The 23631-nt window shown below is 49.6% G+C and overlaps 1 protein-coding gene across 1 annotated transcript in view; it reads left to right on the plus strand.

Moving 5' to 3' along the window:
• pdpr (pyruvate dehydrogenase phosphatase regulatory subunit) overlaps positions 1 to 23558 on the plus strand; it is a 68725-nt gene extending 45167 nt beyond the window's left edge. Inside the window, exons 14-18 of the mRNA XM_070897851.1 lie at positions 200 to 312; positions 9588 to 9682; positions 14800 to 14889; positions 15554 to 15736; positions 16192 to 23558. Coding sequence (XP_070753952.1) covers positions 200 to 312; positions 9588 to 9682; positions 14800 to 14889; positions 15554 to 15736; positions 16192 to 16596 — 886 coding nt within the window. The 3' untranslated portion in view covers positions 16597 to 23558. The remainder of the gene's footprint in view (positions 1 to 199; positions 313 to 9587; positions 9683 to 14799; positions 14890 to 15553; positions 15737 to 16191) is intronic.
• Positions 23559 to 23631: the final 73 nt, after the last annotated feature.

The raw sequence follows: 23631 nt of genomic DNA on the forward strand, positions 1-23631 counted from the left end.
GACAAGAGAGGCTTTAGATAAAAGATCCTTGGAGACGGAGGTAATTGAGGGAATTCTCATTGTTGTGGAGGAGTAGAGTGAGCTGAACAATGAAGATGTTGTGTGATACTTGTCTCCATAGTAATGTCGAGTCCTTTGTGTGCTGTATGGCGGAGTAAATTGTGTTGGAAATTAACACGTGTGTTTGTTTTTTCCCCAGTTTTTTTATCATCTCCCCCACGGACCAACAGGTGCACTGTTGGTCTTGGCTCAAGCAGCATATGCCCAAAGATAGTCAGCTGCAGCTCGAGGACGTGACCTGGAAGTACACAGGTACTGCATGCTTGGTGGTTGTCGCACGCCACACCTAATATCGCTGTTCCTAGAGGCACAAGTCACATTTTGTCACTCAGCTGCTTTCAGAAGAGACATTTCCCGACCGACTTGTACTCTTGGTCTTCTTGACAGGAGGGCTCCAGGTTTAAAAGTCTGCATGGAGAAGAAATGTTTTCAGTAACTTTTCACAGCACTTTGCTGACTGTATGGAGTGCTTGATCCCAGAGAGAAAGTTAAGAAACAGATCAGTGGGACGAAAAGGAAAAAGTACAAACTTTGAACGTCTTTTTCAGTTGATTACCTGCCTTTCCAAAACTTTTTGTAAATGAAACAGAGCCCTGGTAATTGATTTTGAGGCTGGAGTGAATGATTCATAGAGGCAGCAAGAGGTTGTGGCCTCAATAGCCCCACAACCTCCCCCTGAGATGTCTGTGCTCCTCTAATTCTGCCCTCCTGAACATCCCTGATTATAATCACTCAACCATTGGTGGCCGTGCCTTCTGTTGCCTCGGCCCCAAGCTCTAGAACGCCCTGCCTAAACCTCTCCTCCTTTCTACCCCGCTTTCTTCCTTCAAGACGCTCCTTAAAACACACCTTTGACCAAGCTTTTGGTTACCCGCGCTAATTTCTATTTATGTGGCCCGGTGTCAAATTTTTATCGCATAACCCTCCTGTGAAGCACCTTGGGACGTTTCACTATATTAAAGGTGCTATTATAAATACAAATTGTTGTTGTTAAGCCTCAAGCAGACATTGACTACACGGTCATTGTACCCGAGTGTTTAGCAGCAGTGGGTCACACAGCCAGCCCCAGTCATTAGGCTAATCAAACTAGATAATTCCAGTAGCGATTTTCCACTTTTGCCCTGCAGCAATTAAATGGTAATTTCTGATTCCCCATACTGACACTATCCTGTAGTCTGGGATTCAGGTGGCAGAGTTCCAGATTCCACAAAGGATCCTGGGATCTGTTGCACAGCATATTTTGTGATCGCGAATGAACTACTATTTTAAGATCAGTATAATTGCCGTCATTTAGAATTTCCTGCCCTGACTGTGACAACTGGGGGAATGAAGCTTCTGACTTTGTATCTGACTTTGCTCCCTGTGGAGTGTCGCCAGCATAGCAGGATTATTTACTATGTGGTGATCTGTTGATTTGAGCTTGTATTTTAGCTCTGTTTGAGGAAGCGAGTTTAAATAGCAGCCTGCCTGCTATTCCAAAAGTTCCCTTCTTTCTCACGTTTGTACGAAAAGGACCGCTGCAATCAATGAAGCTTATAGATTGCTGAATTGTATGGTCGAATACAAGTCTGGAGGGGAAGTCACGCTCAAACTATATAGTGCTCCCGTCAGACTGTCCAGCTCTGGGCACAGACACCAACCTTCAAGCAATAAATGTGGTTTGGAGAAGAGTATAGCTCACTGAAAAGCCATGTGGTTGATCCTTAGCATCAGGGGTCAGAAACCTGCGAGGAGGTGCCTGAAAAGTGATTTTGTGGAGGTATATAAAACATTAAATGGTACGGAGAAGGTAATTCTGGAAAATAACTTCACACTGTACGGTGAATAGGTGCCACATCTCGGGATTTTGTAACCATATTGACACAGGAAGGATTTGGGGTGGGGTGGGAAGCGGAAAAGTGTTGGGTTTTTAAACCCTGGGGGAATGTACTGAACCGGATCATAAACCCCAGGGGAATGTACTGAACCGGATCAGAAACCCTGAGGGAATGTACTGAACCGGATCATAAACTCTGAGGGAATGTACTGAACCGGATCATAAACCCCAGGGGAATGTACTGAACCGGATCATAAACCCCAGAGGAATGTACTGAACTGGATCATAAACCCCAGGGGAATGTACTGAACCAGATCATAAACCCCAGAGGAGTGTACTGAACTGGATCATAAACCCCAGAGGAATGTACTGAACCGGATCAGAAACCCCAGAGGAATGTACTGAACCAGATCATAAACCCCAGGGGAATGTACTGAACTGGATCATAAACCCCAGAGGAGTGTACTGAACCAGATCATAAACCCCAGGGGAATGTACTGAACTGGATCATAAACCCCAGAGGAATGTACTGAACCAGATCATAAACCCCAGGGGAATGTACTGAACTGAGACATAACACTGGATAGTCCGGTATAGAAACCGCAGGGGAATGTACTGACCAGGTAATAAACTGGTTTATCAGGAGTAAGATGAAGCAGAAAAGGGTGTGTATGACAGATGTCAGCTTGAGAATACAAGTGAGAACTATGCTGATTATAGGAAGTTCAGAGGGGAAGTGAAAAATCAAATAAGAGGTGCAAAAAGCGAATCTGGGAATAGATTGGCCACTAAGGTAAAAGGAAATCCAAAAGTCTTCCATAGGCATATAAATAGTAAATGGGGAGTAAGAGGAGGGGAGGGGCCGATTAGGGACCAAAATCGAGGCAGACAGCATGGCTGAGCTACTAAATAAGTACCTTACATCTGTTTTTACCAAGGAAGAAGATGCTGTCAAAATCATAGTGAAAGAGAAGGTAGTGGAGATACTGGATGGGATAAAAATTGATAAAGAGGAGGTTCTGGAAAGGCTGGTTGTACTTAAAGTTGATAAGTCACCAAGACGTCATTGAAGGTTGGCATGCAGGTGCAGCAGGCGGTTAAGAAAGCAAATGGCATGTTGGCCTTCATAGCGAGGGGATTTGAGTACAGGGGCAGGGGGGTGTTGCTACAGTTGTACAGGGCATTGGTGAGGCCACACCTGGAGTATTGTGTACAGTTTTGGTCTCCTAACCTGAGGAAGGACATTCTTGCTATTGAGGGAGTGCAGCGAAGGTTCACCAGACTGATTCCCGGGATGGCGGGACTGACCTATCAAGAAAGACTGGATCAACTGGGCCTGTATTAACTGGAGTTCAGAAGAATGAGAGGGGACCTCATAGAAACATTTAAAATTCTGACTGGGTTAGACAGGTTAGATGCAGGAAGAATGTTCCCAATGTTGGGGAAGTCCAGAACCAGAGGTCACAGTCTAAGGATAAGGGGTAAGCCATTTAGGACCGAGATGCGGAGGAACTTCTTCACCCAGAGAGTGGTGAACCTGTGGAATTCTCTACCACAGAAAGTTGTTGAGGCCAATTCACTAAATATATTCAAAAAGGAGTTAAATGAGGTCCTTACTACTCGGGGGATCAAGGGGTATGGCGAGAAAGCAGGAATGGGGTACTGAAGTTGAATGTTCAGCCATGAACTCATTGACTGGCGGTGCAGGCTAGAAGGGCCGAATGGCCTACTCCTGCACCTATTTGCTATGTTTCTATGTTAAGACCAGATAGGATGCATCCTAGGATGCTGAGGGAAATAAAGGTGGAAATCGCAGAGATACCATAAGTCTCCCAATCTTCTTCAGATACGCGGTTGGTTCCAAAGGACTGGAGAATTGCAAATGTTACATCCTTGTTCAAAAAAGGTTGTAAGGATAAACCCAGAAACTACAGGCCGGTAGTCTTGCCAGCAAAGCTGAAGCCCGTGGAATAAAAGGGACAGTGGCAGCATGGATACAAAATTGCCTATGTGACAGGAAACAGAGAGTAGTGGTGAACGGTTGTTTTTCGGACTGGTGGAAGTGATGTTAAGGGGTCGGTACTAGGACCACTGCTTTTCTTGATATATATTAATGACTTGGACTTGGGTGTACTGGGCACAATTTCAAAATCTGCAGATGACACAAAATTTGGAAGTATAGTGTACAGTGATAAGGATAATGATAGACTTCAAGAGGACATAGACAGTCTGGTGGAATGGGCAAATACTTGGCAGATGAAATTTAATGCAGAAAAGTACAAAGTGATACATTTTTGTCGGAAGAACGAGGAGAGACAATATAAACTAACAGGTACAATTCTCAAGGAGGTGCATGAACAGAGAGACCTGGGGGTATATGTGCAAAAATCGTTGAAGGTGGCAGGGCAGGTTGAGAAAGCGGTTAAAAAAAGCTTACAGGATCCTAGGGTTTATAACTAGAGGCATAGAGTACAAAACCAAGGAAGTTATGATGAACTTTTATATTAAACACTGGTTCAGGTTCAGCCTCAACTGGAGTATTGTGACCAATTCTGGGCACCGTACTTTAGGAAGGATGTGAAGACCTTAGAGTGAGTGCAGAAACAATTTACGAAAATGGTTCCAGGGATGAGGGACTTTAGTTACATTGAAAGATTGGAGAAGCTGGGGTTGTTCTCCTTGGAGCAGAGAAGATTGAGAGGAGATTTGATAGAGTTGTTCAAAATCATGAGGGGTCGAGACAGAGTAGATAGAGAGAAACTGTTCCCATTGGCGGAAGGGTTGAGAACCAGAGGACACAGATTTAAGGTGATTGGCAGAAGAACCAAAGGCGACATGAGGGAAAACTTGTTTACGCAGCGAATGGTCAGGATCTGGAATGCACTGCCTGAGATGGTGTTGGAGGTCATTTCAATCGTGGCTTTCAAAAGGGAATTGGATAAGTACCTGAAGAAAAAAAATTGCAGGCTACGGAGAAAGGGCGGGAGAGTAGGAGCAGCTGAAGTGCTCTTGCAGAGAGAGCGTGCATGGACTCGATGGGCCGAATGGCCTTCATCTGTGCTGTAACCATTCTATGATTCCAACCCCACGGGAATGTACTGAACTGAATTATAAATCCCGGAGGAATGTACTGAACCGGATACAATTAAAACAAAAATAATAATAAATATATATATATGTTTAATTGTATAACTCATTTTGATAAGAGGAAAAAAATGCTTGTGTTTTTATAACACAGGGTGGGGACCTCGAAGCAAAGAGGAGGAACTCCTGTTGTAGGACCCAACCATGTGATCACAATATGGGATTGGTAGTGGGAATATATAGGATCGGAAAAGATTGAGTGTACACTGGTCAACCTGCAACTTCACAAATACCCCACTATGGGCTCAAGTTTCGGCCTGAGTTGCTCTTATTTTTTTTGAGCAACTCGTTTAGACTGGAGCATCTTAGAAATTGCAATTCTCGGCATTTAGTTTGCTCCAGTTCTAGTGAGTTAGAATAGTTTCATTTTAGAACAGATTTTTTTTTCAAAAGGAGGTGTGTCCAGCCACTTACGCCTGTTTTGCAAGTTTAGGCAGCGAAAACTTACTCCAAACTAACTTAGAATGGAGTACGTGTAGATTTTTGTACGCTCAGAAAAATCTTGCCTACACTTATAAATCAGGAGTTGGGAACGAGAGATGGGTGGGGGAGTGGGGGAGGGAAGTTTACAAACATTAAACACTTCACTTTTACAAATAAAGAGCCATCATCAATAATAAATCAATCAAAAAAAATGTAAATAAAAAATAATAAAAAATCAATCAATAAATAAAAAATTACGTTTCTACTCACCTACTGCAGCACTGGGAGCCTTCCAACAGTGTGTTGGGACAGGGTCCTCCCAGTGTGTGTCTCTCTCTCTGGACCCAAGTTTCGTGCTGCGGCGAAAACGGCGCACCTCCGAGCTGGGCGCCTGTTTTTCGTGCCGAAAACTGTGCCTAAAAAAAAGTCCGATATTCTCTGCTTGGCGCGGCGCACTCTTCGCAGCAGGGGGCGGAGCCTAACACTCGCGCCGATTTTCTAAGTAGCAGGAGGCGGGTACAATTTAAATTAGCCTTCGTGGTGCCGGCAACCGTGCGCGTTGGAGCGTGCACGCACGCGCAGTCTCACACAAACATTGGCACTCGGCCATTTTAAAAAATACTGCAGAAAAAATGTAGATTTGTTTCTTGGACCCCTGCAAAGGCTTGTAATTTAATTTTTTTTGATATTTCTGTGTGTGAGGGAGTGCTTTTAGCAGCACTGCTGAATAAATCAGTGAGTTCAGCTTTTCACTGCTAAACTTGCAGAACCGGTGCTGCGTTGGTACATGCAAATTAAGGACTGTGTGTTTGGAGAAATAAGAGTGCCAATTCAACTTTGCAATAATACGTGGTGTTGACAATGCAGCACCCATTGTGCAAATTTAAATATAAAACTGTCGATGTGGCTGCCTCTCCCTGTCCAAATGGTCTCAGTCCCCCTCACAGCTCAAAGGCTGCTGCTGTATCTTCGGCTGCCGGCCAGCCACTGACGCCGCTGATATCCTATGGCCGAATGGCCTCACATCCGTCTGCTGCTGATTCTTTGGCTGCCGGCCAGCCACTGACGCCGCCCCTAAAGCATGGCCAAATGGCCTCAAGAACCTTAATCAGCTGCGTGTGTCCTGCATTGATTCTTCGGCTACCGGCCAGCCACTGACGCCGCTGCTATCTCATGTCCGAATGGCCTCGCATCGGTCCGCTGATTCTTCGGCTGCCGGCCAGCCACTGACGCCGCTGATATCTCATGGCCGAATGGCCTCACATCAGTCCGCTGATTCTTCGGCTGCCGGCCAGCCAGTGACGCCGCTGATATCTCATGGCCGAATGGCCTCGGGTCCGTCCGGTGCTGCTTCTTCGCGGCCAGCCACGAAGAGAATGAAGGCTTGCCTCAAGCACTGCAGCTCAGCTCGAAGCTTGCTGCCGCTGCCGTCGAGACACTGACGCCACACCGCTGCCTGTCTCCAACATGAAAGGCCTGCCTGAAGCACTTTCATACAGCTAGGAACATGGTTTATTTAATCTTTTCTTTGCTTATAAATTTTTATTCAGGTTGGATTTATTTGTATAATATTTGTATAAGTATAACTAAGGATTGATTGTAGAATTTAATGACTTCCCTTCCCCCTCCACTATTCCCTACGCCTAATTTGTAACCTGCGCCTGATTTTCTAAAGTGTAGACAAGGTTTTTTCGAGCGTACAAAAATCTTCACTTACTCCAGTCTAAGTTAGTTTGGAGTAAGTTTTCACTCACAAAACTTTGAAATCAGGCGTAAGTGGCCGGACACGCTGCCTTTTGAGAAAAAAATTCTGTTCCAAAGTGAAACTGTTCTAACTGACTAGAACTGGAGCAAACTAAATGTGGAGAATTCCGATTTCTAAGATACTCCGTTCTACACCAGTTGCTCCTAAAAATCAGGAGCAAATCATGTGGAAACTGGGCCTCTGTCTCTGTCAGTGTCCCTCTCTCTCTCTCTCTGTCAGGGCCTCTCTCTCTGTCTCTGTCAGGGCCTCTCTCTCTGTCTGTATCAGTGTCTCTCTGACTGGGAGGAGGGGGGGGAAGAGGAGGATGAGGAGAAGGGAAGGGAGGGTGGGGGAAGGGGAAGCTGAATGTGGGGGGGCGGGGGGGAGGCTGAACGGGCCCCGCCGCCGAAGAAGAAGCAGGGCCGCTGATGACAACAGTTCGGGCAGGGCCCGCTCTCAGCGAGATGCCAGGCGGGTGGGCCCCACCGACGACGTGGGGGAAAGGAGGGGGAAGGGCTGAACGGGAGGGGTGGGGGGGGGGCTGAACGGGAGGGGTGGGGGGGGGCTGAATGGGAGGGAGGGGAGGCTGAACGGGAGGGAGGGGGGATGGGGGCTGAACGGGAGGGAAGCCCGAATCCCGATCTTCAATGCCCGGTGAGCCCATTCGGCTAGAGCTAGGGGCGGCGTTCTTCGGGCCCCTCCCACGCAACCTGCATAGATTCAGGCTGCGAGGAGCTACTGCCCATGCGTGCACACTTTCGTGCGCATATGCAGAGGTCCAGGCACCGTTTTCAGCGCCGGGACCTGGCTCCGCCCTCCATGCGTTCTGTTGCGCTGCGCCAAGTGCCTGGATCGACCGGACTGCGGGGAGAATACCAAGGTAAAGAATAGGCGCCGTTTCTGTTCTTAAAAAGTCGCCGCACCCTACGGAGGGAGGTGCGCCGTTCTAATCCTGGGGGCAAACTTGGGCCCAGAATTTATATCCTTCAATCACCTTTCCTCTCTTGAAGTTGCCAACACCAGCAACCTCTACTCTGTCCCTGGATAGTCTGTTCTACACAATCATCGCTGTTTGTGTGCGTCATTATAATTAAGCTGTTCGCTTTACCATTTCTGAGCACGAGTTTGTGGTCTTTACATTTTGACAATACAGCAATTATGAAAACTTTGGTAAGATCTCCCTGAGATCCAGGTTCTCCAGTGTGAATTATTCCCAGATTCCTCAGTCTTTTCTCAGCCAGTGCCTTACATGAGCTCACTTTCACCCAAAAGGCAGAGGTGGGCACCATCCCTCGAGCTGCATAGAGGGTTGACGGTCTGTACCCTTCAACATTGACTGCATTCACTCGGAGAGTGGGTTAATACTACTAGTGGGAGACACCTCCATTTACATCTTCAGCAGCAGACCCATTAAATAGTCTTACTGAGTGAACCCCTTTCCTTCTGCTCTCGGATAGAATTGGATGCAGTCTCTGTTGCTTTGTGTTCACCTCAAAGCCTTCATTTTCAGGCTAAGTTAAGACTTTCTAGAAATCTCCTGCACCAACTTTTTCACTTTGTGTGACTTGTTGCAATGTAGTAACATGGCTTCTGGCTGTGAGAAACCCCAGGATTTTATCTAAAAAGAAAGGCTTGGATTTATATAGCACCTTTCACGACCACCGGACGTCTCAAAGTGCTTTACAGCCAATGAAGTTCTTTTGGAGTAGTCACTGCTGTAATGTGGGAAAGGTGGCAGCCAATTTGTGCACAAGCAAGCTCCCACAAGCAGCAATGTGATAATGACCAGATGATCAGTTTTTTGTTATGTTGATTGAGGGATAAATATTGGCCAGGACACCGGGGATAAACTCTCCTGCTTTTCATCAAAATAATGCCATGGGATCTTTTACGCTCACCTGGGAGAGCAGACAGGACCTTGGTTTAATGTCTCATCTCAAAGGCAGCGCCTCTGACAGTGCAACGTTCTCTCAGTACTGCACTGGAGTGTCAGCCTGGATTTATGTGCTCAAGTCCCTGGAATGGGACTTGAACCCACAACCTTCTGACTCAAAGGCGAGTGTGCTACCCACTGAGCTACGGCTGACACTATTGTACCATTGTATTCCACCATTATATGTTTTGGACACCAAGGCTATTGTGTTAGTGTATTATACCTTCTGGCATTTCTTTATTCATTCCATGTTGCATGAAATTCTGATGGCAAAGATCCATCAAGGCATAGCCTGCCTATCTCTATTTGTCAGGCATACGTAATGATAGACGGATAGCCTTGCTTGCACAGATTGTGTGAAGTGAGTTGGGGATAACTGATCAGCACTGTAGGTTTTGATGTGTTAGAGTGGAGAGAATTGATTAGTGTAATGGTATAAAACCCTTGTTTGTTTTTTTTCCCTCTAGCATTGAATTTGATCGGTCCCCGTGCAATGGATGTCCTTTCCGAGTTGTCCTATGTACCAATGACTCCAGATCACTTCCCCTCACTATTCTGTAAGGTGGGTTACAGAAGTGTGTCGTAGGCACGTACTGAGTGTGAGCAAGGAACAGCCTCTAATACAGGTTGAGCGTCCGAATTCTGGATTTCCAAAATTCGGAATGTTCCCGAATCCAGACACCGGGCCGATCCGTGGCGGGGTTGTCCAGAAACTGGAAAATGTTCCGAAATCCGGACCCCCCCCCCAGCCGAATCGGCGGCCTGGCCCTTGACTGGCCGGCTGGCCCTCGCGGCGGCCCGACTTCGCCCGCCCCAACTTTGCCCTGGCACCCTTCCTCCCCCTTACCTCGACGGGCCGACCTCACTCCCTTACCTCGGCTGCGCGACCTCACCTACAGTGGCCCAGGCAAAGACGTTCCAAAATCCGGAAATATCTGGAACGGCCTCAGTCCCAAGATTTCCGGATTTCGGACGCTCAACCCGTAGCTGTGTACCGTACCTATTTTTGGTGAAATTGGTGCCAACCTCAAATGATCTTTTTAGAAATTGGTTAATTAGTGTATTTCCCCAGTACTTGTCAGATATTCTACTATCCAGTGACTGTGAGACCGGTCAGTGTTTCAAAACTACCTGCGAGATACCCTGTACTCAATTTTCCCCAAAGCTTTTTTTTGGCATACTGGAGGAGTTATGCCCGTTTTTTGGGGGTCCAAGTACGGCAAAAAAAAATGTTCTAAGTTTCCCTGTTGTCCTTTTAGTTTTGTGGGGGGAGCCTTGATCTGCGCCAAAAAGTTCGGGTTGCCACGATAATCAGGGACACAAGGTGATCTGAGGCTGGAAAGTGAAATATACAGTCAGCTCGCAGCACAGTAAAACACATGGCATCAACTTAAAAACACATTAAAATATATTGCAGCAACTTACCTCCAATTATTAAAGTTCCCCCACCCCTCCTGGTGCCAATCCCCACCCCTATCCCAGACCTAAGGGCCTCCCAGTCTGCTTCCCCCGAGCGCCTTGCTGGTCCCGGTCGTCTTCTCCCCCTGCCCCCCTCCCCCCAATCCCTCCCAGCTCTGAGTGGCCTCCCAGTCCGCTCCCCCGCCCCTATCCTAGGCTGAATGGCTTCCTCCCTCCTGGCCCCCACACCTAACTACACCCAAAAGGCCTCCACCACCCCCCCCAACCCCTCTCTCTCTCCACCCCCCCCTCTCTCTCTCTCCACCCCCCCCTCTCTCTCTCTCCACCCCCCCCTCTCTCTCACCACCCCTCTCTCTCTCTCCACCCCCCTCTCTCTCTCTCTCCACCCCCCTCTCTGTCTCTCTCTCTCTCTCTCTCTCTCCACTCTCTCTCTCTCTCTCCACCCCCCTCTCACACTCTCTCTCTCTCTCCACCCCCCTCTCTCTCTCTCCACCCCCCCTCTCTCTCTCTCCACCCCCCTCTCTCTCTCTCCACCCCCCTCTCTCTCTCTCCACCCCCCCTCTCTCTCTCCACCCCCCTCTCTCTCTCTCTCCACCCCCCCTCTCTCTCTCTCTCCACCCCCCCCTCTCTCTCTCTCTCTCTCTCTCTCTCTCTCTCTCTCTCCACCCCCCTCTCTCTCTCTCTCTCTCTCTCCCTCTCTCTCCATCCCCCCCCCTCTCTCTCCATCCCCCCCCTCTCTCTCTATCCCCCCCTCTCTCTCCATCCCCCCTCTCTCGCTCCATCCCCCCCTCTCTCGCTCCACCCCCCCTCTCTCGCTCCACCCCCCCCTCTCGCTCCACCCCCCCTCTCTCGCTCCACCCCCCTCTCTCGCTCCACCCCCCCTCTCTCGCTCCACCCCCCCTCTCTCGCTCCACCCCCCCTCTCTCGCTCCACCCCCCCTCTCTCGCTCCACCCCCCCTCTCTCGCTCCACCCCCCCTCTCTCGCTCCACCCCCCCTCTCTCGCTCCACCCCCCCTCTCTCGCTCCACCCCCCCTCTCTCGCTCCACCCCCCCTCTCTCGCTCCACCCCCCCTCTCTCGCTCCACCCCCCCTCTCTCGCTCCACCCCCCCTCTCTCGCTCCACCCCCCCTCTCTCGCTCCACCCCCCCTCTCTCGCTCCACCCCCCCTCTCTCGCTCCACCCCCCCTCTCTCGCTCCACCCCCCCTCTCTCGCTCCACCCCCCCTCTCTCGCTCCACCCCCCCTCTCTCGCTCCACCCCCCCTCTCTCGCTCCACCCCCCCTCTCTCGCTCCACCCCCCCTCTCTCGCTCCACCCCCCCTCTCTCGCTCCACCCCCCCTCTCTCGCTCCACCCCCCCTCTCTCGCTCCACCCCCCCTCTCTCGCTCCACCCCCCCTCTCTCGCTCCACCCCCCCTCTCTCGCTCCACCCCCCCTCTCTCGCTCCACCCCCCCTCTCTCGCTCCACCCCCCCTCTCTCGCTCCACCCCCCCTCTCTCGCTCCACCCCCCCTCTCTCGCTCCACCCCCCCTCTCTCGCTCCACCCCCCCTCTCTCGCTCCACCCCCCCTCTCTCGCTCCACCCCCCCTCTCTCGCTCCACCCCCCCTCTCTCGCTCCACCCCCCCTCTCTCGCTCCACCCCCCCTCTCTCGCTCCACCCCCCCTCTCTCGCTCCACCCCCCCTCTCTCGCTCCACCCCCCCTCTCTCGCTCCACCCCCCCTCTCTCGCTCCACCCCCCCTCTCTCGCTCCACCCCCCCTCTCTCGCTCCACCCCCCCTCTCTCGCTCCACCCCCCCTCTCTCGCTCCACCCCCCCTCTCTCGCTCCACCCCCCCTCTCTCGCTCCACCCCCCCTCTCTCGCTCCACCCCCCCTCTCTCGCTCCACCCCCCCTCTCTCGCTCCACCCCCCCTCTCTCGCTCCACCCCCCCTCTCTCGCTCCACCCCCCCTCTCTCGCTCCACCCCCCCTCTCTCGCTCCACCCCCCCTCTCTCGCTCCACCCCCCCTCTCTCGCTCCACCCCCCCTCTCTCGCTCCACCCCCCCTCTCTCGCTCCACCCCCCCTCTCTCGCTCCACCCCCCCTCTCTCGCTCCACCCCCCCTCTCTCGCTCCACCCCCCCTCTCTCGCTCCACCCCCCCTCTCTCGCTCCACCCCCCCTCTCTCGCTCCACCCCCCCTCTCTCGCTCCACCCCCCCTCTCTCGCTCCACCCCCCTCTCTCGCTCCACCCCCCCTCTCTCGCTCCACCCCCCCTCTCTCGCTCCACCCCCCCTCTCTCGCTCCACCCCCCCTCTCTCGCTCCACCCCCCCTCTCTCGCTCCACCCCCCCTCTCTCGCTCCACCCCCCCTCTCTCGCTCCACCCCCCCTCTCTCGCTCCACCCCCCCTCTCTCGCTCCACCCCCCCTCTCTCGCTCCACCCCCCCTCTCTCGCTCCACCCCCCCTCTCTCGCTCCACCCCCCCTCTCTCGCTCCACCCCCCCTCTCTCGCTCCACCCCCCCTCTCTCGCTCCACCCCCCCTCTCTCGCTCCACCCCCCCTCTCTCGCTCCACCCCCCCTCTCTCGCTCCACCCCCCCTCTCTCGCTCCACCCCCCCTCTCTCGCTCCACCCCCCCCCTCCTCTCGCTCCACCCCCCCCCTCCTCTCGCTCCACCCCCCCCCTCTCTCGCTCCACCCCGCCCCCTCTCTCTCTCCACCCCGCCCCCTCTCTCGCTCAGCCCCCCCCCCCCCCTCCCTCTTACCTTTCCTGCTGCTGCTGTCCGGGCATCTGTAGCACTTACCTGCGCCGATTTCTTTAACTCTCCAGAAGGTTTTTCTGCAGAGGCCACATAATAAGAACTGGAGTAACTCTCAGCTGGCCAAACTTCCCTAAAAGGCCAGAATTGTCACGGGTTTGGCTGAAAATAAAACTTAGCTAAAAAAATCGTAACTAACTGAGTTACGTTGGTGCAAATTGATTGGGGAACCTTTTTTTTTAAACTTCAGCCAAAAAAAGTGCAAATCACGGGAAAATTGAGCCCCCCACATAGACAGCAAGAAAGTCCAGCTGATCTTACCAATGCCCATCAGCTTTATCCTAGATGTACAGTGACGATTTGAGGAGGAGGAACCTGCACCATTGTTTTAAGTTCTATTATTTTAGTGGAAGTAGCACAGTATCTTCCACAGGTTGCTTCCATGCTGTTACTAGTTTCTACTTTCTACTTTCTAGTGTTTCCCAGAGACGGCTGCAGTTGTCCGGTTTCTGACCAGCTTGCTCTGACCATCTAGTGTGTAGCTCCAACCCCCTGTCCCAGAGTAGGGAATGCTGCTTGCTTATTGCTCTAGCTACACTGGGAGAGCGGGGAAGAGGGAAGAATCTCTTCCCTGCATTATTGCTGACTCCTGTTCCTGCACCAAATATACAGCTAAGTGCAGTAGGACTGGGATTTCCATGTCTTGGGATCAGAAGCTAAGGCTGGTAGGAAACTTGATAGTGGCCACCTGATCATGTAACCCGTGCAGTGCTGGGCAATGCTCCCGTTAAGCTGCGTGGTGGTCTAGAGATCCTGCACTGCCCCCTCACCGGCTTTTCAATGGAAGAAACCACCTGTGAAACTTTGAATGGGCTGTGCAGCCAGTCAAAGGGACCGTGCATGGAAAGAAAATGAGAGAACATGGGAGCTTGGTCTCAGAGAGCGACTCGCTACTGCACCAGCAAAGCTCAACTCTGACTACAGAACCTATTGTCCCAACCAGAAGGCAGCTGTGATATGAGTGGCGGCTTCTCCACCATTCTCTCTACCTCTATTCTCCATTCCCGTCACACCCCATTCTTTGGCTCTTCAATGGTGACAGAGGAACAGCCACCTACTGCACTCCGGTGAGCGAAAGGAAGAGGTGGTGTTCGAAATCAATCTGTCCCAGCCTCCACAATACACAGAAAGAGCTTCATTAATTTCAGTAGTGGGTGGAAGTTCCATACACATCAAATAACTGCACAGATCCTGCAGCATTAGACTCTGCACTACTGACCTGAAATGTGACGTTACTGGGAGTTGGAGAGGGGTGTGGGGGGTAGATATTTATTGAGGGGATGGAGGAGTTCATGTTTGTTTGCTGGGGAGAGGGTGTATGTGTGTATTTACTGGGGGTGGGGGAGGGGGGGTGAGGGGAGGGAGAAAAAATGTTGCATGTTTACTAATTGTGTGTGTGTGAGAGTCAATGAGAGGGGTGACGCTGCAAGTTAGATGAGCTGGTATTTACTGTGAGTTTCCAATTAACAGGAGATGAGTGTCGGTTACGCTAATGGTATCCGGGTGATGAGTATGACTCATACGGGAGAGCCTGGCTTCATGCTGTACATCCCCATCGAGGTGAGTGCCGCAGTGAAGTTTAGTGTCCTTCACCGAATCTATTCATTAATGTTGCTTCTTGTATTGGTTCTATAAAAACACGCTGTATAATAGATGTCTGACAACTGCCTGAGAGTGCAGTCTTTTTATTTTGGGTTTGTTCACCCAGACCACAAGATGCCTGGAGATATCTGCCAGTGTGAACATTATGAGAATGCGGATTTATATTTAGCAAATGTCAAGCGATACATACGATGGTTTAGTGGGCAAAGTATTGAACCACCCGGAACAGTTAGATCCCAGCCTGTGCTGTTAATCTACCCTGAGCTGGCAGTCAAAGTACTGCAGTTGGATTCAGTGCCCTGGGCTAGAGAGAGGGTAAAAATCAGCCAGGGCTCCTGCTCCTGTCTGATCTGCACTGAATGTTGCTGGTAAATGAAGATGTATTGACAGTAGGTACACCCAGGATTGACGAGGCTTTGGTGCTCACCAGTGTTGAATAACCTGCCAGCACTCGTCTTAAGTTCACACGTAGAATGGCTACTTGGGCGAGATACTGGAGGGTGGCTGCCTGCTGCAGAACTGTACTCCAGCAAGATTGAGCACCTTCAGGACATTCTGCAGCAGCCAGCCTAGCCTGGTGGTTGAGCAGTTGTGCCTCTGACTCAGCTGTTCCATTTTTCAGTATGCACTTCACGTCTACAATGAAATCATGAACGTGGGGCAGAAGTATGGAATCCGGAACGCTGGGTACTACGCACTGCGCAGTCTGCGGATCGAAAAGTTCTTTGCCTTTTGGGGTCAGGACCTGGACATGTTTTCAACACCGCTGGAATGTGGCCGTGAATTCCGAGTAAAGTTTGACAAGGTACTTATTTGTGTCTGGAGTTTAACCAGGGAGACCACATCAAATGGATTTCAGAATGTGCATGGTGACTGAGTAAAATTTTGGGGAGGGGGTGCTTACTTGTAATAGGTGTGTGTGTGTGTGTGTCTATATCTATCCTGCCTACCCACCGAGGGTGCTCTACATTGGTACTATTTCATCTCACCTTGTGTCACGAAATCCATTCACCTTTTCTCCTCCTTACTGGCGAAGGGAGAGGGAAAAGGGCAATGGAAGGACCTGAGATTTTGGAGCAGAGTCCTGTGTCTTAGTGTTTGACTGTAGATGTGACTTACTTGCCAGACTCATCTGAATACAACACGGATGGTTCTGAAATCTATTGCACACACTCTGCTCGGGACAGAGTGGTGCCGCTTATATTATGTCTCTGTGTTTTCTATATTTCTGGGGTTAACCTCCTCTTTGTTTAATCGTAGGGGACTGATTTTATTGGCCGTGAGGCGCTGTTGCAGCAAAGACAGGAGGGAGCCTGCCGTAGGTTCACCATGTTTGTCCTGGAGGATCATGACACTAACCTCGACCTTTGGCCCTGGTGGGGAGAGCCTATTTACAGGAATGGCCACTACGTTGGCATGACGACCAGCAGCGCCTACAGTTACACGCTGGCCCGCCATGTCTGCTTGGGCTTCATTCACCAGTATGACGAAGACTCCGGAGCCAAACTGGTGGTGACCCCAGAGTTCGTCAATCGCGGGGACTATGAGATTGAGATTGCCGGACAACGTTTCCGGGCGAAGGCCAAACTCTACCCATTCAGTTCCCCGTTTGCACAGAAGAGGAGGAAGGACGAGATGGAACTAAGCAGCTTTCAGGGGAAATAAGAACCATGGCACGCCTTCCAGGTTCAAGGTGGCGTCGGGTCAGTCAAGTGCTCCCCAGGAGGGAGGGTGGGGGCGGCTGAAGACTATTTTACCGGTGTTGGTGTGCGTACCTAATTCTCCCGCCTCTCACAAACACTCCGTACATATACACAGATCTGACTCATCCAGCAGCACTTGAAGGCACCGCTCCTCTGTTTTCTTGGTTTAATGTACAATAGTGGGCTGGAGCACCGCTTTCTGACCTGAGGAAAGGTGCGTGTCATTCTGTGAACAGAATTTAGGGCCGTCTGTATTTTATTGTCTCCTCTCTTTCAGATGAACTCGGATGGGTGTGGGAAGTAGGTACAGGCCTGGCACTGCATCCTAAGTGTCACAGGTGACACGTGGGTACAGACTTACCCTTTTACTGATGGTTCAGGCCTCCGTGGTACAGTGGACACAGGTTGAACTGCCCTTAATCACCTCTCCAATTAGCAGGCGAATAACATTTTGTGACAAAATGTTCTCTCTTCTCCTCTTCCCTCGTTCTTCCCTGGATCAGCAGAGGCTTCCAAGAGCCAAATATGTACAAACAGTCTGAAACTCCAGGCCAAGATCCTGCCAAATCTGCAGTCAGCCTGTGTCAGAGAGCTGGATTAAAAGGGTCCTTGATCCACTTGATAAAGGGAAATTCTAGGCGCTTTGCAGTAATATTCAGCTGATTGCCAGTAACACATTCAATATAACCCACCCGTGCATGTCCCATTTAGAGTAGGATGTCTCTTATTCTATTGATCCTGAAGTGAAAAAGGCAATAAATATAACAGTAATTAAAAAAAATTATTAGTTGCTTAATAAGTTGACGATGAGCGAGATGTTTGTTTTATGGTGAATTTTTAGGGGCTGGAAGCAGATGCTGCAGTACAGAGCAAGATCCACACTCCCAGTGGATCACTGCACAGTATGCTGTACTACAGACCAATTTAGCATCTCATATCTGAACTGTGTTAGCCAATCCCAATTGTGGCTGTGGCTAGGGTTGATTAGGGTGTCTGTGGGCTATGTAGGGTGCATGTGGAGAAAGCCAGGATCCTCCCTTTTTGTTCTCGGGATGTGGATTGCGCTGGCAAGGCCACATTTATTGCCCATCTCTAGTTATCCTGAGGTGAAGGATATTAGTGAAGCAGTTAGGTTTTTACAACAATCCAGCAGCTTTCGTGGTTATTTTACCCACTGTCCAGTGAAGGACAGACTTCTCTGGTAAAGGTGCCCCACTTGGTACCATGGTAGAGCTGTTGGCTGAGGCACTGCCTGTGTTGGCTTTGCCCTGCGCGGTTCCTATACTTACTGCACAGCACAGAAGGAGTCCCCCTCCCCTGCTCTTCCCCATAACGCTGTAAAGCTTTCTCCTTCCGATTTATCCAATTTCCTTTTAAAAGTTGCTGCTTCCAACAACTTGCCGCGTAAAATACGTTAGATGTTGTTGGAAGCTCCTCCTCCAGTTGTTAGATACCCACAATCGCTGCAAAGTCCTGCCCCGTTACCTCTTTCAGTACTGACCATCTGTACCCCAACAACTCAGAAGGTCACAAACCTCTTGAGATCCATCAGGTGAAGAATCTGCTCTTAAAACTTTCCTGAAATAAAGGCCTTATCTTTGGTCATCAGGGATCTGGCATCCCACATGCTCACCTTGCATTTCAATTCATGGTTGTAGAGCTCTTGTGTCGACTTGCATTGTTTAATGTATCCCAGTGGCAACAGGCATTGATCCTGACCAACACTGACTGTCACTTCACTGTCAGACCTATTTTGGTCAAGGCCAGTGGATATTACGGTTCCCACTTGGACATCTGATAAAGGAGGACACAGGGAGTGTCACTATCTCCTATCTGGTTCACTTCTAGAGGGGGTATTTGCCTTGTTTTATCTACATGCTAATTTTATCTCCATTCGTGCTGCTTCCTTGTTGAGAGTGAGGTGCAAATCGAGCAGAAATGCAGGTTGGGAGAGACCGTAGGGCTTGTGTGGCTCTCTCAAGGGTGCAAATTCTCGGGACAGTATCACTAGAGGTTCCTTTGGTATGATGGCTATTCTTTGCAAATAAATTACAGAAACAGCTTGGTGTCATACGAAAAGCTTTTCACGGGTACGGTTAATGGGGAATGAAGGGGAATCTCGCCCAATGATCAGATTATGTCCAAGTATAAAACTGAAAGAGACAGCTTGGATCTCTTGAGCTAAATGTACGAGGGTGTTGGTTCACTGCGATGCGCAGGTGTTTACTGTGTATGGTGCAGACTTACGGTTGTATTTGATGGGCTTGAACTCATGGTGGGGAGCTACATTCGTTGGGAAGGCAGGTCTCAGAATTCGACACAGGTTTCGGGGTCAGATTTGCAGCCATTTGAACTTTCTGGCTACTAATTTTACCCCATGCAGCTCGATTTGGGGAAAACTCAGCAGGTCTCACATTTTGCCCCTCCTAATGGAGTTTGATAAATTGGACAGATTTGGTCGAGTGATTCAAAGGGGACATTTTGCTTGTGGACAGATTTCAGCGTTCGCTACTTGCTGTTTCCTATTTCTGACTGACCCAGTGAATGTATCTTTTTATTCGTTTCGGGATTTGGGGCTTGGTGGCGAAGCCAACATTTATTACCCTTGTGAGGATGGGGGTGAGCCACCACCTTGAACCACTGCAGTTGTTGTGGTCAAGGTACTCCGACAGTGCTGTTAGAGAGGGAGTTCCAGGATTTTGACCCTGCAATGATGAAGGAACGGTGATATATTTCCAAGTCAGGATGATGTGTAACTTGGAGGGAAACTTGGAGATGATGGTGCTCCTCCCATGCGCCTGCTGCCCTTGTCCTTCTAGATGGTAGAGGTCGTGGTTTGGGAGGTGCTGCCGAAGAAGCCTTGATGAGTTGCTGCAGTGTATCTTATAGATGGTACATACTGCAGCCACAGTACGCCGGTGGTGGAGGGAGTGAATGCTGAAGGTGGTGGATGGGGTGCCAATCAAGTGGGCTGCTTTGTCCTGGATGGTGTTGAGCTTTGAGTATTGTTAGAGCTGCACTTATCCCAGCGAGTGGAGAGTATTCCATCACACTCCTGACGTGCCTTGTAGATGGTGGAAAGGCTTTGGGGAGTCAGGAGGTGAGATACTCACCGCAGAATACCCAGCCTCTGACTCGCTTTTGTTGCCGCAGAATTTATATGGCTGATCCAGTTTCTGGTCAATGATGGCCCCCAGGCTGTTGATGGTGGGGGATTCGACGCTGGTAATGCCATTGACTACCTCGCTTGTTGGAAATCGTCATTGCCTGGCACTTGTGTGGCACTAATGTTACTTGCCACTAATCAGCCCAAGCCTGAATGTCGTCCAGGTCTTGCTGCATGCGGGCATGGACTACTTCATTTTCTGAGGAGTTGCAAATGGAACTGAACACTGCAATCATCAGCGAACATACCCACTTCTGACCTTATGAACTCCAACAACCGCAACCATCCTTCCTTTGTGCTAGGTATGACTCTAGCCAGTGGAGAGTTTTCCCCCCCCCCCGATTCCCATTGACTTCAATTTTACTCGGGCTCCTTGATGCCACACTCGTTCAATTGCTGCCTTGATGTCAAGGGCAATCACTTGCACCTCACCTCTGGAATTCAGTTCTTTTGACCATGTTTGGCCCAAGGCTGTAATGAGGTCTGGAGCCAAGTGGTCCTGGCGGAATCCAAACTGAGTAACGGTTGTCAGGTTATTGGTGAGTAAGTGCCGCTTGATAGCACTGTCAACGACACCTTCCATCACTTTGCTATTGATTGAGAGTAGAGTAGACTGATGGGGCTAATTGGCCGGATTGGATTTAAGAACATAAGAAATAGGTGCAGGAATAGGCCACCTGGTTCCTCGAGCCTGCTCCACCATTTAATAAGATCATGGCTGATCGAATCATGGACTCAGCTCCACTTCCCTGCCTGCTCCCCATAACCCTTTATTCCTTTATTGCTCAAAAATCTGTCGATCTCCACCTTAAATATATTCAATGACCCAGCCTCCACAGCTCTCTGGGGCAGAGAATTCCATAGATTTGCAACCCTCATCTCAGTTTTAAATGGGCAGCCCCTTATTCTTAGGCTATGTCCTCTAATTTTAGTTTCTCCTATGAGTGGAAATAGAAACATAGAAACTAGGTGCAGGAGTAGGCCCTTCGAACCTGTATCACCATTCAATATGATCATGGCTGATCATTTTTGCAACTTTAATACCCCATTCCTGCTTTCTCTCCATACTCATTGATCCCTTTAGCCATAAGGGCCACATCTAACTCCCTTTTGAATATATCTAACGAACTGGCCTCAACAGCTTTCTGTGGTAGAGAATTCCACAGGTTCACAATTCTCTGAGTGAAGAAGTTTCTCCTCATCTCGGTCCTAAATGGCTTACCCTTGGTTCTGGACTTCCCCAACATCGGGAACATTCTTCCTGCATCTAACCTGTCCAATCCCGTCAGAATTTTATATGTTTCTATGAGATCCCCCCTCATTCTTCTAAATTCCAGTGGATATAAGGCTAGTCGATCCTAGATGTCCTCTCCATCCACCTTGTCGAGCCCCCTCATTATTTTCTATGTTTTGATAAGATCACCTCTCATCTTAACTCCAATGCGTTTAGGCCCAGCTTTCTCAACCTATCTTCATACCTCTGCTTTTTGTGGATAGGACATGGGCAGTTTTCCACATTTTCGGGTAGATGCCCCAGCGTAGTAGCTGTACTGGAACTGCTTGGTTAGAGGGGCAGCTAGTTCTGGAGCACAAGTCTTCAGCCGACAGCCGGGATGTTGTCGGGGCCCATAGCCTTTGCTGTATCCAGTGCGCTCAGCCGGTTCTTAATATCACATGGAGTGAATCAAATTGGCTGAAGACTGGCTTCAGTGATGGTGGGGACCTCAGGAGGAGGCCAATAGGGATCATCCACTCGGCACTTCTGACTGAAGATGGTTGCAAATGCTTCAGCCTTGTCTTTTGCACTCCTGTGCTGGGCTCCGCCATCATTGAAGATGGGGATATTTATGGAGCCTCCTCCCGTTAGTTGTTTAATTGTCCACTACCATTCACGACTGGATATGGCAGGACTGGAGCTTTGATCTGATCTGTTGATTGTGGGATCGTTTAGCTCTGTTTATAGCATGCTGCTTCCGCTGCTTAGCATGCATGTATCCTGTGTTGCAGCTTCCCCAGATTGGTCCCTCATTTTTAGATACGCCTGATGCTGCTCCTGGCATGCTCTTCTGCACTCCTCATGAAATCAGGGTTGGTCCCCTGGCTTGATGGTAATGGTAGAAAGACGGATATGCCAGGCTATGAGGTTACAGATTGTGGTGGAATACAGTTCTGCTGCTACTGATGGCCTACAGTGCTTTATGGATGCCCAGTTTTGAGCTGCTAAATCTGTTATGAGTCTATCTCATTTAGCACGGTGGTAGTGCCACACAACACGATGGAGGTGAAGACGGGACTTCGTCACCATTACTGACACTAGCTTTTTGATTCCAGATTGATGTATCTTTTGAACTATATGGTTTCCAGTTCGTTCTATCTATCCATTTAAAAAAAAAAACATAACTTTTCAGGTTTTGATTTTGGAGGTGGTTGTAACAAAAGGTACTGGGTAATGCAATTTTCTAATTGGTCCCGAGAGAAAACTGCAGCATGTTAGTTTAAAAAAAAAACAGTTGAGATGCCTGACATGCTAATGCCTGACATCTGCCCGAGTCCTCGCCCTTTGGCACTGCTGAGATGGGCAAGATACTGTATGTGGAATCTGGGGAAAACCTGTCTCATACTCTGAGACCGTACTTGAGGGCATAACTCCAGCACCTCTGGGGCTCCCAATGCACACATGGTGCACTCCACTTCAGTCCAACTAATGCAGCGCACTTCATTATTGGAATATTGTGCGCACAGGGTTTGGATTCTTTCTATGGCATTGGCTCTGTCAGACTTGTTAAAGGGAACTTGCTGTGCTCCGATGGCTCAGTGGGTAAATTACTGCTGAGCGTGGAACCAGGCCATATGGACCGGTAATCTCTCGCGTTCAAGCTCTCTGTTGTGTTGAGTTCGCTGACCTCTGGTCAATCTACAGTTGACCTCAGAGTCCCTAAAACTTGATGAGGGGCACTGGCCCTGCTCACTCGTGCTGGAAAGGTGTGGATGGTGGCCGAGGACAATACGACCCTTTATTATTGAATAACCTGCCAATACACACCTCGGAGGTAATGTATTCCAACTTAACTACTTCCAGTAGAGAGAATTAAAAAAAAAAATTGTTATGGGCTTGTTTTAATTTTGCAGAGATCCTTCTGCTGCACCCGTGTGCTGGTAACGATGAAGCAGCCCAGCCTCCTGTACAGTAGAAGAACTTTTACTGTGTGCAGTGGAGCCTCCTCCTTAATTGCACTCCAGCTCTCAAGGGGGGGGAAAAAAGTAGTTTCAAAGTTGCTTAATGTTTTTCTTGCCATCCCAGTCAGAGTGGGGAGAGGGAGGGTCTCTGTTTCTCGGTGTCTCTCAGTGACCCTCAGATTCCTTCCACTCACCCCTTCAGCCAATGAGTCCACTTAACATTGATAACTCGTCGTGCGTACAGTCTTGCACTTTCCGGTGCAGTGCAATGGGACGACAAGGTACTGTACAGTTTAACCCTGGATGAAGAATGAATGGTGAGTTTGGCTGGAGTGAAGCAAATGGAGACTTCAGGAGAACGGCATAATGCATATCTCGCACAATTGATTTTAAATGAGACACAACAATGAAGCAGTTTATCATGGGAATATTGTGCAAGTGATTTAAAATATATATTTTTAAAAACCTGCGGAACATTTACATAAATGAATCTACAGTGTTTAGTGTTGGTCACTACTCTTGTGACTTGTTTTGTTATATTTCTACAAAGTGAATGTAAAAAATCAAATGCACCTCTAAACTTTAAAATAGAGAACATTTCCAAAATATCACTGGCCTCTTGTGTGGATTCTCTTTCCTTGTTCTTGTGTGCAG

The sequence above is a fragment of the Pristiophorus japonicus genome, chromosome 13 (genome assembly GCF_044704955.1).
Source record: "Pristiophorus japonicus isolate sPriJap1 chromosome 13, sPriJap1.hap1, whole genome shotgun sequence".
Classification (NCBI taxonomy): Eukaryota; Metazoa; Chordata; class Chondrichthyes; family Pristiophoridae; genus Pristiophorus; species Pristiophorus japonicus.